The 16,076-nt window shown below is 46.4% G+C and overlaps 1 protein-coding gene across 11 annotated transcripts in view; it reads right to left on the bottom strand.

The window, feature by feature from the left end:
- Positions 1-6,431, bottom strand: part of LOC115130084 (UDP-N-acetylglucosamine--peptide N-acetylglucosaminyltransferase 110 kDa subunit) — a 37,366-nt gene extending 30,935 nt beyond the window's left edge. For 7 of the 11 annotated variants that reach the window (XM_065019904.1, XM_065019909.1, XM_065019906.1 and 4 more), the window contains exons 1-4: positions 6,063-6,430; positions 3,995-4,178; positions 3,166-3,409; positions 2,885-2,953 (exon numbers count right to left, since the gene is read on the bottom strand). In XM_065019904.1, the coding sequence (XP_064875976.1) occupies positions 2,885-2,953; positions 3,166-3,409; positions 3,995-4,178; positions 6,063-6,099 (534 nt within the window). In that variant the 5' untranslated portion in view covers positions 6,100-6,430. Of the gene's footprint in view, positions 1-2,884; positions 2,954-3,165; positions 3,410-3,994; positions 4,179-6,062 lie in introns of all 11 variants that reach the window. The other 4 variants (XM_065019908.1, XM_065019911.1, XM_065019913.1 and 1 more) reach the window with 2 other exon arrangements.
- Between the last annotated feature and the right edge of the window lie 9,645 nt (positions 6,432-16,076).

The raw sequence follows: 16,076 nt of genomic DNA, 5'->3' as shown, positions 1-16,076 counted from the left end.
AAAAAACTACATCAACAGGACAACAAGTTAGAGGTTCTTACTCAGGATTTTATCTTTTCCCCGCTAATTGCTTCCATTTTTGCCATGTTTTTATTTTATTTACTGATATATACGTTTTGGCCGTTATGGTAATTTAAGACATTTAAAAAAGGAATGCTTACTGTACTTCTTTTTTGTGTGTTTTTGTTTGTTTAACTTTTCTTGTTTTGTTTCTCTGCTCTTCAGAGTCTCTGCCACAAGACAGAGGAGCTTCTTGCTCAGGCATAACGTAGTAGTTCATGGTTTCTCTCTCGCTGGCAGTTACAAACCCGTTACCATATTGTTTGTCAGAGGGGCGGGCGGCAACCTCAGCAGCTGGTGGTTGAGGACTGATGCTGCCCTAGTGATCCATGTTTCAGCCAGGGCACCTAGGGTACGGTAGCAGGAGTAATGTCATCACCCACCTGAAACAACCTTCTAAATAACATCATCAGTCGTGGAAAAAAAAAAAACCAAGAGACAAAATAAAACAAGAGCGTTAGTAAAAGTTCCGCAAAACAACACAATTATTTTAATTCTCATATGGAAAGTAATTAAAAACGTCCTTAAAAAAAACACTACAAAAGACAACCTGCTGTTTACACTCATGCAACGTTTCCTGTATTTTCTAAGAAAGATAATGGATGTTTCAGGAGGGGAGGGTGGGGGGGGGCAGGAGGGAAGAAAGGCTTTGATAATGCGTTTCATAATATTAATAGTTTGGCCAAGCTAGGAGAAAGGAGGGAGGATAACTAGCTTGATCTTCATCAAATGAGCTGATGACATTTCTTTGTCATAGTATACGCTTTTCCTTCAACCTCTTCTTCAAAAAGTTTTTTTTTTTTTTTGAATGGTTGGCTTTTTCTTTGTCCTGTTGTGCTTGAATCCTGGCCAATGGGGAGTGAGAAGAAAAGCCTCAGTGTGTAATGTTTGGGCATCTAGAAGCCTCCATAGGTAGCTCTGAAATAAAGAGGTCAGCGCTGGTTGCTGCGCATGCGTGTTTCTCTCTACCCAAGCCGACTGAACGCGGGCGGCGGAGTGCAGTTTGTGAGCTGTCTGCCTGACGCAGCATCGGGACGTACTAGGCTCTTGTAAGGAGGGGTGTGTGTGACAGTATGAAAAAGTGGTACAGTCCTGACTGTTCTATTTATCCACTCTAAGACAGCAGGGAGCTGTCAGCTTGGGGGCGTAGCTGGGGTGTCAGGAAGGCAGCTCTTAGCGCGCACACTCCACCGGCCCTAGCGAGCGCGCGGGGGGAAGGAGCAACAGTGCAGGGGGGCTGGCCCGGCGATGAGCTGGCAGCTCCCTGGAGCTCCTCCCCCTTCTGGCACCAAATAAGATGGCCTGGCACCAGGTCACCTAGCAAGATGTCAACTCCAGCTTTCACCCAACCCAGGGAAGGTACAGATATCATATCAGGGAGATGGGACAGACATAAAATGGCTTAAGAGTAGATAAATGGGTCAGAGGGCACGCCATAAGATACAAGAAGACTAGCAAATCTGCATGGGTAGGGGGTAGTGGTACAACTGGATTGGGTAGTGGGGTGGTCCATTTTTTGTTAAATAACTGGAGTGATGTGGTTTGGTTAGAGGCCATCTTATCTTTTGCATTGCAAAGAGATTAACTAACTTAATCAGTTCATTTATCCTTCCAAGACCGAGCCAGCATTATCCCTCCAAAACCACCTTTGTTTACTTTTTTATCGTTTTATGTATTTATAAAATATCCATATCAGAACCATAATTACTGCTACCAATTTGTAAAGCCCAGCCTTTCTTCCTGTGAGGGGAGGGGGGCTGACCGGAGGTGGAGAGGTCAGCGAGAAGAGCATTGTGGGACTAAAGAGAGAGAGCAGGGGGATTGTGTGCAGGTGGAGTGAGAATGAAGATGACTATTCTACCTGGGCTCAAAGAAAAAAGTATAAAGCCGTCTCAAATCCGTAATAGAAAGAAAAGGGTTTAATGGGTTGGGGGTGTAGAAAATACCCCCTCTCCCTTCAAAATAAAGCAACATTATTAGCCTCATAAGAGGGAGGGGGAATGGGGCCTGCCCAGAGCCAGGGTGTAATGGGGCCTGCCCAGAGCCAGGGTGTAACAGGGGTATGGGGCCTGCAGAGCCAGGGTGTAACGGGGGTATGGGGCCTGCACAGAGACAGGGTGTAACGGGGTATGGGGCCTGCCCAGAGACCGGGTGTAACGGGGCCTGCCCAGAGACCGGGTGTAACGGGGGTATGGGCCTGCCCAGAGCCAGGGTGTAACGGGGGTATGGGGCCTGCACAGAGACTAGGTGTAACGGGGGTATGGGGCCTGCACAGAGCCAGGGTGTAACGGGGTATGGGGCCTGCCCAGAGCCAGGGTGTAATGGGGGTATGGGGCCTGCCCAGAGCCAGGGTGTAACGGGGGTATGGGGCCTGCCCAGAGCCAGGGTGTAACGGGGTATGGGGCCTACCCAGAGCCAGGGTGTAACGGGGTATGGGGCCTGCACAGAAAGAGGGTGTAGTGGGGTGGGGGGCTTGCCAGAGCGTGGGGTCTTCCCAGAACCAGTGGGGGGCTGCCCAGAGCCAGGGCGTAGTGGGGGGGCCTGCCCAGAGCCAGTAAGGGGGCCCGCCCAGAGCCAGTGGGGGGTAGAGAAGGGCCTTAGATGGCATCAGGGATAGAGAAAAATCACACTCAAGTGATTGAGTGAAAAGTCTGGGTGAGGGGGAAGAGACGGGGACAACTTTGGCCATCGGGCTCAAAGGGGGGCGGGGGGATATAACCGACAAACAAAACATCTTACAAAGAAATCAAAGTACAAAGTAAATTTTTAAACAAACAAAAAGATAAGCAAAAAGCTGTGCTGGTGTCAAGCCCCTCGAACATACCTTAGCCTCTTCCAACCGCCCGAGGGCTTTGAGCAAGTTCCCCAGGTCGCTACGGACACAGTACAGATCCTGAGGGACAGGAAACAAACAAGAGATTAGAGCTCCAAACCAGAAAATGGACTACTAGACTGACTAACACATGTTACAGTCTGAGATCTACAAGTGATCATCAAATGTCTGGGTAGGATACTAGAATAGATATCAGCTTGGGGGGGGGGGGGGCTTGTGCTGGGCTGCTGGCTTATGATGGGGTACATGAATTGGGCCCAAGGTCTACTCACAGGGTTGTACTGTAGGGCTGAGACGTAGGCCTGGACGGCTCCCTCCATGTCCCCCGCTGCCACCAGGGCTGCTGCCAGGTTGATGTACCCGTCGATGAAGTCTGGTTTCAGCCGCAGGGCGTGGCGGTAGTGCTCTATAGCCTCCTGCAACTGGCCACGCTCCTTGTACACGTTGCCCAGGTTGGAGTAGGCCTCAGCAAGCATAGGGTTCTGCTTGATGGCCAAGGTGCTAAAGTGGGCAGACCTGGAGGGACAGAGGAGTGGAGGGGGTCACAAGGCTGGTAGGGTGTGTGGTAGTACTGGGTTGGAGAGATGTGGTGCTGTGTGGTCCAATAGTGGTACTTAAGTCAGTCAATGGGAGATCTCATTTAGAACACTAGCTAGTGTGTTGTGTTCTGTGAGATAGTGGGACAACTAGAATAGTTGTGTGTGTGTGGGGGGGGTTCAACTTAAATTTAATTCAAATTTCACAACAAATAACTTCCTTGTGCTTATTATACATGGTGACAGAGGAACAACCCAAGACACCTGGGAAAAACAGACAGATCAAACCTAACACCTGTAAGAGAAAACAGCCACCACCACCACTGTAAAAAGAGTTGTGTCAGAGTGGGAATAGAGGAGGTCAATAGAACACGCAGGGAGATCACTGACAGACAAGCCATTCGTTACTCCCCAACACCACCACAGATGTGTGGTAGTAGTATGAACTGTCGGCAGCCAGTGTATTACAGTCCCAGCGGGCCCAGTATTCTCTCCAGACCATGTAGACTGACTTCAGTGAGCCGACCCCTGACCTCCAGGTCTTTCACTCTTCCCCCCACCTCACCTGTCGAGCCTGCGACACTGGAAGTGGATGGAGGAGAGCAACAGTAGCACGCCCGTGTTGTCGGGCTCCTGCCTCCACAGCTGCATACAGTGGCGCTCGGCAGCCTCAAAGTCACCCGACTGGTACTCCCTGTGCGCCAGCTCGGCCAACCCTTGGAAGGAAAGCATACGTTGTTTTGTCGGTTCTGTAGCACCAACACCCAACAACCCGAGGAGGGGGGAAACAACACGTTAGAAGAGATGGAAGAACACGAGGACAGAGACAAAATAATAAACGAGATAAAAATACTGGAGAATTAATAAATAAGACTATTTATAAAATTGATAAATGCCTTTGGTTGATACATAATTGCACTGAAGTATATTAATCAATAGTTGAATAAAAAAAAGTTGTGTAGGGATTAACTGTCAATCACAGGGTATGAGTCACGTTTTAGAGACAAAATGTGTGACTATAGGCCAGGTTGCTACTGTTATTCTCTGTTTTATGCGCTCAAGAATTCAACTGTCATTCTTCCTTTGAAAGACAACTAGCTAGATGATTAGCTGCTGTTAGCTGCATAACAGGAGCTGAAGAAACATAGTAAGTGAATTATTAGGATTTTAACTAACGTTAGCTAGTCATCAGCGCCCTTATCATGAAGAGATAAGTATTACCATTAGCTAGTTAGAACTGTCTGACATGAAATGGTATGAAAAACGCAATGTTGTGCGATGAAATGAAAACGGACCAAAGTACATAGCTGGATGAAACGTAAGGTGACGGTTTACAAATGGACGCTAGATGGCGGACAAATACAACCCCATCAACATCTGGGTAACTAACGTTTGATGCATGCCTAAAAGGAAATGCATGCCTAAAAGGAAAACAGACCCAGCACAATCACAGTCAATACACACAGGATCAACAAGCTAGCTACGTTAGTTAGCTCAATTGTATTGTATCAAACGTTAGGGAAGACATCAAGAAAATAAAACGAATGTTGTCTTGCGGGACTATGTTCAAGTTGGCCTATACAATAACATACTTCCGTCTTCATGTCTGGCGGGTTTACATAGCTGATCCATTTAGTGTGTTTACACAACAGATCGCTACATAGCCACACCTGGCTGACACCAGGAAACCGCAGAGGGAGCACACCCCTATCCACATCGACGGGACCACAGTGGAGGTGTTAGTTCCTCTGGGTCACTGACAATCAGAAATGGTCCACCCACAGACAGTGAGGTGAAATAGGCGCAAAAGCCTCTATTCAACATCAAGAGGCTGAAGAAATTCGACTTGGTCCCTAAGACCCCCAAACGTTTACAGATGCAAAATTGAGGGTACCCTTTCGGGCTGTATCGCCGCGCGCAACAGCAGGGCTCTCCAGAGGGTGGTACGGTCTGCCCAACGAATCATCGGGGGCACACTGCCTGCCCCCCCTGGACACCTACAGCACCCGATGTCACACTAAGGCCAAAAACTACCCGAGCCACTGCCTGTTCTCCCCGCTATCATCCAGAAGGAGAGGCCAGTACAGGTGCGTCAAAGCTGGGACTGAAAAACTGCTTCTATCTCAAGGCCATCAGACTTAAATAGCCATCACTAGCCGGCTACTCAACCCTGCACCTTAGAGGCTGCTCCCCTATAGACATGGAATCACTGGCCACTTTAATAATGGAACACTAGTCACTTTAATAATGTTTACAAATAGCTTTACTCCTCTCATTTATACTGTATTCTATTCTACTGTAGTCAATGCCAATCCGACATTGCTCGTCCTAATATTTATATATTTCTTAATTCCATTATTTTAGATGTGTGCCTTGTTGTGACTTGTTAGATAACTTACTGCACTGTTGGAGCTAGGAACACAAGCACTTCACTACACCCGCAATACCATCTGATAAATATGAGTATGTGACCAATACAATTTGAGTTGACGCTATAATTGAAGATGGCGCAACATTTGGATTAGTTACACGCTGGCACAAAAAAAATGGTTCTGCAAGATGTTAGCATAGGCTCGTGTCATGCTAGCGAGGAAGCTAACTAGAGAGCTAATGCTAACTGGGGCGAGCTCTACCTGTGCTGTCAGCCACATTTCCCACGGAGCTCGCCATCTCCTCGGTCTTCGAGTCTTGCACGGTGGTCGTCAGTGTTGTAGTTTGATAATATCAAATTAAGAGAATTTTATTTCGTCGATTGATCGAAGTTTCTTGAGCCGTTGCTTGCTAAAGCTGTTAGCCTAGCTATGCTAACCACATAGTCAACGCTAGCTAGTCAAGAAGAATGTCACTATTTTCAGATGGCTAGTTCCTATGCTATTTGCCGTCCTTGCCGATATAACTTCTCGCAATCAGCCTAGCTCTACATTTACTTCAAATTCACAATCATGAAGCGCTGGTTCGACTTCAACAAAGCGACTCCCCGAGTCATAAAATGGCGAATGAGCCTCAGCCAGGGATTTTTTTTTGTTGCCAGAATATAGATCCAACGAAAAATAATCAATCCACAAACTATACAGAAAATGAGCGTGGTGGTGTGTGGTCCAATGAGCGTAATTAATATTTATTAATTATTCAAAGGGAACACACTCAACGTTTTAAAATCGAGTATATGCAAACATTTTGTAAATAATTATTTTTGCGCGGATGGATACAGAGTTTTGGTGGTGCATCATTCCCCACATGTGCACTGCGGCAAGTCGAAGAGTGACACGAATGTTCTGAAGGTTGAAAATAGAGGGTAGTGAAGATAAACCAAAGCAGTTAGCAGATGGAAAGGCTGAGTTGTTATGACATTGATTGAAAGACAGAAAAATACATATGACAAGAGTGTTTGATGGCTAACTAGAAATAATTTACACTTGTCTGGGTAGGAAGGCGGGGCACGGCCATTCACACCTGTGGTCAACATCTTTCTCGTTGCACAATGATTAAACAATGGATGCATATCCATCATTTTCCTATACCCTCTGTTTGATAATTGTTGTGTCCATGTACAACTAACTAAATAGTACGTAATGTGCAGAGACAGTGCACACCTTGGCAAAATGAGAACCGCCGACTTTAGGTACCTTTAATTTTTGAACCACGACCAACAGGGGGCAGTCGCCACATATCTTTGATTCGTTGTACAGACATTTGGAGAAGGTAAAGGACAGGTGTCAAACTCATTTCACGGAAGGCCGAGTGTGCAGGCGTTTGCTCCTCCGTTTTACTTAATTGATGAATGAAGGTCACTAATAATAAGGACCTCCCCACACATGGTTGTCTAGGTCTTAATTGAAAGGAAAAACCAAAAACCTGCAGGCCCTCCATGGAATGAGATTAACACCCTTGATGTAAACTCTGTAATGCACAGCCTGTTATTATTATTACTTTTATTATTATTATTATTATACCTTAGATGTTTATTATTATCTAATCACACACAGCTATGTATAACCAGACATGCATAACCATGTCATCTTTGTTTTTCAAACGTTCTATTCTGTAATAAATAAAAAGACCTCTGCATCACTCGGGCGTCGTCCGGGTTAGGGTTTGGGCGGTGTAGGCCGTCATTGTAAATAAGAATTTGTTCTTAACTGACTTGCCTAGTTAAATAAAGATTTTTTTTAAATAAAACATTTGTACAGAGTCAACTATCTTTGGGGAAAGTGACATGTGAATAAGTTACTGACAAAAATAACCAGATTAACAAGGCTATAACTTTTGTAAATACTTAATTTTTTGTACGAGAGGGCCTGTAACATGTCATCTCACTCTCTCTCTTCCTTTCTATTTCTCTGTCTTAAACCTGTGCCCTTTCCTGTATCCCCACTCTCCATCATCCTCTTTACCATGGAGATGAAAAGCCCTTTCCTGTATCCCCACTCTCCATCATCCTCTTTACCATGGAGATGAAAAGCCCTTTCCTGTATCCCCACTCTCCATCATCCTCTTTACCATGGAGATGAAAAGCCCTTTCCTGTATCCCCACTCTCCATCATCCTCTTTACCATGGAGATGAAAAGCCCTTTCCTGTATCCCCACTCTCCATCATCCTCTTTACCATGGAGATGAAAAGCCCTTTCCTGTATCCCCACTCTCCATCATCCTCTTTACCATGGAGATGAAAAGCCCTTTCCTGTATCCCCACTCTCCATCATCCTCTTTACCATGGAGATGAAAAGCCCTTTCCTGTATCCCCACTCTCCATCATCCTCTTTACCATGGAGATGAAAAGCCCTTTCCTGTATCCCCACTCTCCATCATCCTCTTTACCATGGAGATGAAAAGCCCTTTCCTGTATCCCCACTCTCCATCATCCTCTTTACCATGGAGATGAAAAGCCCTTTCCTGTATCCCCACTCTCCATCATCCTCTTTACCATGGAGATGAAAAGCCCTTTCCTGTATCCCCACTCTCCATCATCCTCTTTACCATGGAGATGAAAAGCCCTTTCCTGTATCCCCACTCTCCATCATCCTCTTTACCATGGAGATGAAAAGCCCTTTCCTGTATCCCCACTCTCCATCATCCTCTTTACCATGGAGATGAAAAGCCCTTTCCTGTATCCCCACTCTCCATCATCCTCTTTACCATGGAGATGAAAAGCCCTTTCCTGTATCCCCACTCTCCATCATCCTCTTTACCATGGAGATGAAAAGCCCTTTCCTGTATCCCCACTCTCCATCATCCTCTTTACCATGGAGATGAAAAGCCCTTTCCTGTATCCCCACTCTCCATCATCCTCTTTACCATGGAGATGAAAAGCCCTTTCCTGTATCCCCACTCTCCATCATCCTCTTTACCATGGAGATGAAAAGCCCTTTCCTGTATCCCCACTCTCCATCATCCTCTTTACCATGGAGATGAAAAGCCCTTTCCTGTATCCCCACTCTCCATCATCCTCTTTACCATGGAAATGAAAAGCCCCTCCCCTTTCCTCTAGCCTCTCCAGCTGACTGACATGTCTAGAGAGATCCTGAAGGACGTTGAGACCTGATGTGAGAGATTGACTTCCCATTCTACATTCTGCCCTGCTTGAAGACGTTGGAAAGGGGGACTCTGCACCGCTCTTTCTTCCCACAGCCGCTCTATGGGAACAGGGCCGACACCATTGGTCATGTCTGGTCCTCTCTAGTCCTCTCTGTGTTCTCAGAGCCGCTCTATGGGAACAGGGCCGACACCATTGGTCATGTCTGGTCCTCTCTAGTCCTCTCTGTGTTCTCAGAGCCGCTCTATGGGAACAGGGCCGACACCATTGGTCATGTCTGGTCCTCTCTAGTCCTCTCTGTGTTCTCAGAGCCGCTCTATGGGAACAGGGCCGACCTCACCATTGGTCATGTCTGGTCCTCTCTAGTCCTCTCTGTGTTCTCAGAGCCGCTCTATGGGAACAGGGCCGACACCATTGGTCATGTCTGGTCCTCTCTAGTCCTCTCTGTGTTCTCAGAGCCGCTCTATGGGAACAGGGCCGACACCATTGGTCATGTCTGGTCCTCTCTAGTCCTCAGAGCCGCTCTATGGGAACAGGGCCGACACCATTGGTCATGTCTGGTCCTCTCTAGTCCTCTCTTTCTTCCCACAGCCGCTCTATGGGAACAGGGCCGACACCATTGGTCATGTCTGGTCCTCTCTAGTCCTCTCTGTGTTCTCAGAGCCGCTCTATGGGAACAGGGCCGACACCATTGGTCATGTCTGGATCTCTCTAGTCCTCTCTGTGTTCTCAGAGCCGCTCTATGGGAACAGGGCCGACACCATTGGTCATGTCTGGTCCTCTCTAGTCCTCTCTGTGTTCTCAGAGCCGCTCTATGGGAACAGGGCCGACACCATTGGTCATGTCTGGTCCTCTCTAGTCCTCTCTGTGTTCTCAGAGCATGCATAGCCGCATCCAGTTTGTGTGTTTGTCCTCCCCTTTTTTCATTCCACACCCCTCCCTCCATCCCTATCTTTCCCCTCGGCTCTGTTGTGTTGGTTAGTCATCGCCTAACGCAGCTAGAGCCGGGGAATGATGTCATGGGTAATGGGCAGTGTCTGCAGCAATTCTATCTGACAAGTTCTTATCTTTGTTCAGGCCCATCAGGGTGGACACACACACACACACACACACACACACACACACACACACACACACACACACACACACACACACACACACACACACACACACACACACACACACACACACACACACACACACACACACACACACACACACACACCTCCACATCTCCTCAACCCCAAGGTTCACTGCTGGGCAGATTCACCAAAACAAGCTCTGCTTTCATTCTTTCGCCCATCTCAATGGCTCAGTTTCCCACAGAGAATAGACACAGCAGGCCAGACTATTTTAGGAAATGTGATTAAAAAGAGGGTCACCCACTCAAACACTAACTATCTGTGCTGGGACCCTGATAGAGGCCCAAATGACACCCTGTTCCCTATATAGTGCACTATTTCTAACCAGGACCCCATAGAGCTGTGGTGAAAAGCAGTGCACTATACAGGGAATAGGGTGACATTTGGGAAGCATACACAATCTTGTACCCATTAGAACAGGGTTGTATTTATCAGGGCACACTGTAGCAAAACATGTTGCAAAGGTAAACAAGCATTTCTTACCGGACATGTTCAGATCACCCCTCCCTGTTTCAGTCCATTCTTACATTTGGTGCCTAAGGAACACGACCCAGTGGTGATGTATGAGGTTTGGGGTATTTTTTAATTACTAGGCCAGATTGTTCTGCTATCTCATGAGTGAACAGAAATATCACCCATTCACATTACGTTTACTCAATCTGGACTGTCCTCATTAAAGGACCCATAGTCCTGTGCCCGTAGTGATTATATTTGGGGTGTTGTGTTTTTTAATTACTAGGCCACAGCATTTAGTTCTGCCATCTCATGTGTGACCAAAACTATCACCTACCGATTCACTCAGTCTGGGTTGTGTCCCCAATAATGTTCTATACAAATAGTAAAAAGACGAGGGTCACCAGCTCAATAATCCCAAAATCTGCTCGGTGACCCTCGGAAAGAGTGGTGATGTCTCATCCATGTTCTTGAGCCATCATTACTGGACCACACCACGGTGTTCTGACAGCTCATCTCATGGGTTACCAGAACTATCACCCATTCACTAAACTCTCTCAGGCTGGGTTGTGTCCCTAATAGGCTACATTTAAACAGACAGACCAATTCTGATCTTTTGCCCAATTATTGGTCTTTTACCAGATCAGATCTTTTGCCTATAATTGGGCTAAAGATCAGAATTGGGCTGCCGGTGTAAATGCAGCCATAGCTCAATAATGTTTTGTTCTGTACCGATAGAGGTGTTTCCTGTTTGGGGATGTGGTTGTGCTTTATAGTTAGGCCTATTGGACAACAGTGTTCTGCCATCTTATCTCATGGGTGACCAGAGTCTCAGCACAATTGTTTTAGTGTACAGATGGTCCAGTTTCAGATACTGGCACACATATCTGCACAGCTCATGCTCATGATGTTCAATGTAGTTGGGTTACATTGGGATCTTCCCCATTACTCATACATCCCCGTTTAATATATTATTTTATTTATCTAGGCAAGTCAGTTCAGAACAAATTCTTATTTACAATGACGGCCTATCCCAGCCAAATCCTAATCCAGACGACACTGGGCCAATTGTGCACCGCCCTATGGGACTCCCAATCACATCCAGTTGTGATACAGCCTGAAATCGAACCAGGGTCTGTAGTGACGCCTCTAGCACTAAGATGCAGTGGCTTAGAACGCTGCTGCGCCACTCAGGAGGGTTAGGTTGGGGTCTCCCCCGTTACTCATACATCTCTGTTTAATATAGTGGGGTTAGGTTGGGGTATGAGTAACGGGGAAGACGTCTCTGTTTAATATAGTGGGGTTAGGTTGGGGTCTCCCTTGTTACTCATACGTCTCTGTTTAATATAGTGGGGTTAGGTTGGGGTATGAGTAACGGGGAAGACGTCTCTGTTTAATATAGTGGGGTTAGGTTGGGGTCTTCCTCGTTACTCATACGTCTCTGTTTAATATAGTGGGGTTAGGTTGGGGTCTCCCCCGTTACTCATACATCTCTGTTTAATATAGTGGGGTTAGGTTGGGGTCTTCCTCGTTACTCATACATCTCTGTTTAATATAGTGGGGTTAGGTTGGGGTCTCCCCCGTTACTCATACATCTCTGTTTAATATAGTGGGGTTAGGTTGGGGTCTTCCTCGTTACTCATACATCTCTGTTTAATATGTTGGGGGTAGGTTGGGGTCTTCCTCGTTACTCATACATCTCTGTTTAATATAGTGGGGGTAGGTTGGGGTATGAGTAATGGGGAAGACGTCTCTGTTTAATATAGTGGGGGTAGGTTGGGGTCTTCCCCGTTACTCATACATCTCTGTTTAATATAGTGGGGGTAGGTTGGGGTCTCCCCCGTTACTCATACGTCTCTGTTTAATATAGTGGGGTTAGGTTGGGGTCTCCCCCGTTACTCATACATCTCTGTTTAATATAGTGGGGGTAGGTTGGGGTCTTCCTCGTTACTCATATGTCTCTGTTTAATATAGTGGGGGTAGGTTGGGGTCTTCCTCGTTACTCATACGTCTCTGTTTAATATAGTGGGGTTAGGTTGGGGTATGAGTAATGGGGAAGACGTCTCTGTTTAATATAGTGGGGTTAGGTTGGGGTCTCCCCCGTTACTCATACATCTCTGTTTAATATAGTGGGGTTAGGTTGGGGTATGAGTAACGGGGAAGACGTCTCTGTTTAATATAGTGGGGTTAGGTTGGGGTCTTCCCCGTTACTCATACGTCTCTGTTTAATATAGTGGGGTTAGGTTGGGGTCTTCCCCGTTACTCATACGTCTCTGTTTAATATAGTGGGGGTAGGTTGGGGTCTTCCCCGTTACTCATACGTCTCTGTTTAATATAGTGGGGTTAGGTTGGGGTCTTCCTCGTTACTCATACGTCTCTGTTTAATATAGTGGGGGTAGGTTGGGGTCTCCCCCGTTACTCATACATCTCTGTTTAATATAGTGGGGGTAGGTTGGGGTATGAGTAATGGGGAAGACGTCTCTGTTTAATATAGTGGGGTTAGGTTGGGGTCTTCCTCGTTACTCATACGTCTCTGTTTAATATAGTGGGGTTAGGTTGGGGTCTCCCCCATTACTCATACATCTCTGTTTAATATAGGGGGGTTAGGTTGGGGTATGAGTAACGGGGAAGACGTCTCTGTTTAATATAGTGGGGTTAGGTTGGGGTCTTCCCCGTTACTCATACGTCTCTGTTTAATATAGTGGGGGTAGGTTGGGGTCTTCCTCGTTACTCATACGTCTCTGTTTAATATAGTGGGGTTAGGTTGGGGTATGAGTAACGGGAAGACGTCTCTGTTTAATATAGTGGGGTTAGGTTGGGGTCTTCCCCGTTACTCATACGTCTCTGTTTAATATAGTGGGGTTAGGTTGGGGTCTTCCCCGTTACTCATACGTCTCTGTTTAATATAGTGGGGGTAGGTTGGGGTCTTCCTCGTTACTCATACATCTCTGTTTAATATAGTGGGGGTAGGTTGGGGTCTTCCCCGTTACTCATACGTCTCTGTTTAATATAGTGGGGGTAGGTTGGGGTCTTCCTCGTTACTCATACGTCTCTGTTTAATATAGTGGGGGTAGGTTGGGGTCTCCCTCGTTACTCATACGTCTCTGTTTAATATAGTGGGGTAGGTTGGGGTCTCCCCATTACTCATACGTCTCTGTTTAATATAGGGGGTTAGGTTGGGGTATGAGTAACGGGAAGACGTCTCTGTTTAATATAGTGGGGGTAGGTTGGGGTCTTCCTCGTTACTCATACGTCTCTGTTTAATATAGTGGGGTTAGGTTGGGGTCTTCCCGTTACTCATACATCTCTGTTTAATATAGTGGGGTAGGTTGGGGTCTTCCTCGTTACTCATACATCTCTGTTTAATATAGTGGGGTTAGGTTGGGGTCTTCCTCGTTACTCATACGTCTCTGTTTAATATAGTGGGGGTAGGTTGGGGTCTTCCCCGTTACTCATACGTCTCTGTTTAATATAGTGGGGGTAAGTTGGGGTATGAGTAACGGGAAGACGTCTCTGTTTAATATAGTGGGGTTAGGTTGGGGTCTTCCTCGTTACTCATATGTCTCTGTTTAATATAGTGGGGTTAGGTTGGGGTCTTCCTCGTTACTCATACATCTCTGTTTAATATAGTGGGGGTAGGTTGGGGTATGAGTAATGGGGAAGACGTCTCTGTTTAATATAGTGGGGTTAGGTTGGGGTCTTCCTCGTTACTCATACGTCTCTGTTTAATATAGTGGGGGTAGGTTGGGGTCTTCCTCGTTACTCATACATCTCTGTTTAATATAGTGGGGGTAGGTTGGGGTATGAGTAATGGGGAAGACGTTTCTGTTTAATATAGTGGGGTTAGGTTGGGGTCTCCCTCGTTACTCATACGTCTCTGTTTAATATAGTGGGGTTAGATTGGGGTCTTCCTCGTTACTCATACGTCTCTGTTTAATATAGTGGGGGTAAGTTGGGGTATGAGTAACGGGAAGACGTCTCTGTTTAATATAGTGGGGTTAGGTTGGGGTCTCCCCCATTACTCATACGTCTCTGTTTAATATAGGGGGGTTAGGTTGGGGTATGAGTAATGGGGAAGACGTCTCTGTTTAATATAGTGGGGGTAGGTTGGGGTATGAGTAACGGGGAAGACGTCTCTGTTTAATATAGTGGGGGTAGGTTGGGGTATGAGTAACGGGGAAGACGTCTCTGTTTAATATAGTGGGGTTAGGTTGGGGTCTTCCTCGTTACTCATACGTCTCTGTTTAATATAGTGGGGGTAGGTTGGGGTCTTCCTCGTTACTCATACGTCTCTGTTTAATATAGTGGGGTTAGGTTGGGGTCTTCCCCGTTACTCATACATCTCTGTTTAATATAGTGGGATTAGGTTGGGGTCTTCCCCGTTACTCATACATCTCTGTTTAATATAGTGGGGGTAGGTTGGGGTCTTCCTCGTTACTCATACGTCTCTGTTTAATATAGTGGGGGTAGGTTGGGGTATGAGTAATGGGGAAGACGTCTCTGTTTAATATAGTGGGGGTAGGTTGGGGTATGAGTAACGGGGAAGACGTCTCTGTTTAATATAGTGGGGGTAAGTTGGGGTATGAGTAACGGGGAAGACGTCTCTGTTTAATATAGTGGGGGTAGGTTGGGGTCTTCCTCGTTACTCATACATCTCTGTTTAATATAGTGGGGGTAGGTTGGGGTCTTCCTCGTTACTCATACATCTCTGTTTAATATAGTGGGGGTAGGTTGGGGTCTCCCCCATTACTCATACGTCTCTGTTTAATATAGTGGGGAGGTTGGGGTATGAGTAATGGGGAAGACGTCTCTGTTTAATATAGTGGGGGTAGGTTGGGGTCTTCCTCGTTACTCATACGTCTCTGTTTAATATAGTGGGGGTAGGTTGGGGTCTCCCCCATTACTCATACGTCTCTGTTTAATATAGTGGGGGTAGGTTGGGGTATGAGTAATGGGGAAGACGTCTCTGTTTAATATAGTGGGGGTAGGTTGGGGTCTTCCTCGTTACTCATATGTCTCTGTTTAATATAGTGGGGTTAGGTTGGGGTCTTCCTCGTTACTCATACGTCTCTGTTTAATATAGTGGGGTTAGGTTGGGGTATGAGTAACGGGGAAGACGTCTCTGTTTAATATAGTGGGGGTAGGTTGGGGTCTTCCCCGTTACTCATACGTCTCTGTTTAATATAGTGGGGGTAGGTTGGGGTCTTCCTCGTTACTCATACGTCTCTGTTTAATATAGTGGGGTTAGGTTGGGGTATGAGTAACGGGGAAGACGTCTCTGTTTAATATAGTGGGGTTAGGTTGGGGTCTTCCCCGTTACTCATACATCTCTGTTTAATATAGTGGGGTTAGGTTGGGGTCTTCCCCGTTACTCATACATCTCTGTTTAATATAGTGGGGGTAGGTTGGGGTCTTCCTCGTTACTCATACGTCTCTGTTTAATATAGTGGGGGTAGGTTGGGGTATGAGTAATGGGGAAGACGTCTCTGTTTAATATAGTGGGGGTAGGTTGGGGTATG

Source organism: Oncorhynchus nerka, linkage group LG6 (assembly GCF_034236695.1).
Source record: "Oncorhynchus nerka isolate Pitt River linkage group LG6, Oner_Uvic_2.0, whole genome shotgun sequence".
NCBI lineage: Eukaryota > Metazoa > Chordata > Actinopteri > Salmoniformes > Salmonidae > Oncorhynchus > Oncorhynchus nerka.
The sequence above is the reverse complement of the archived record's forward strand: the minus strand, read 5'-3'. Positions and strand labels throughout refer to the sequence as shown.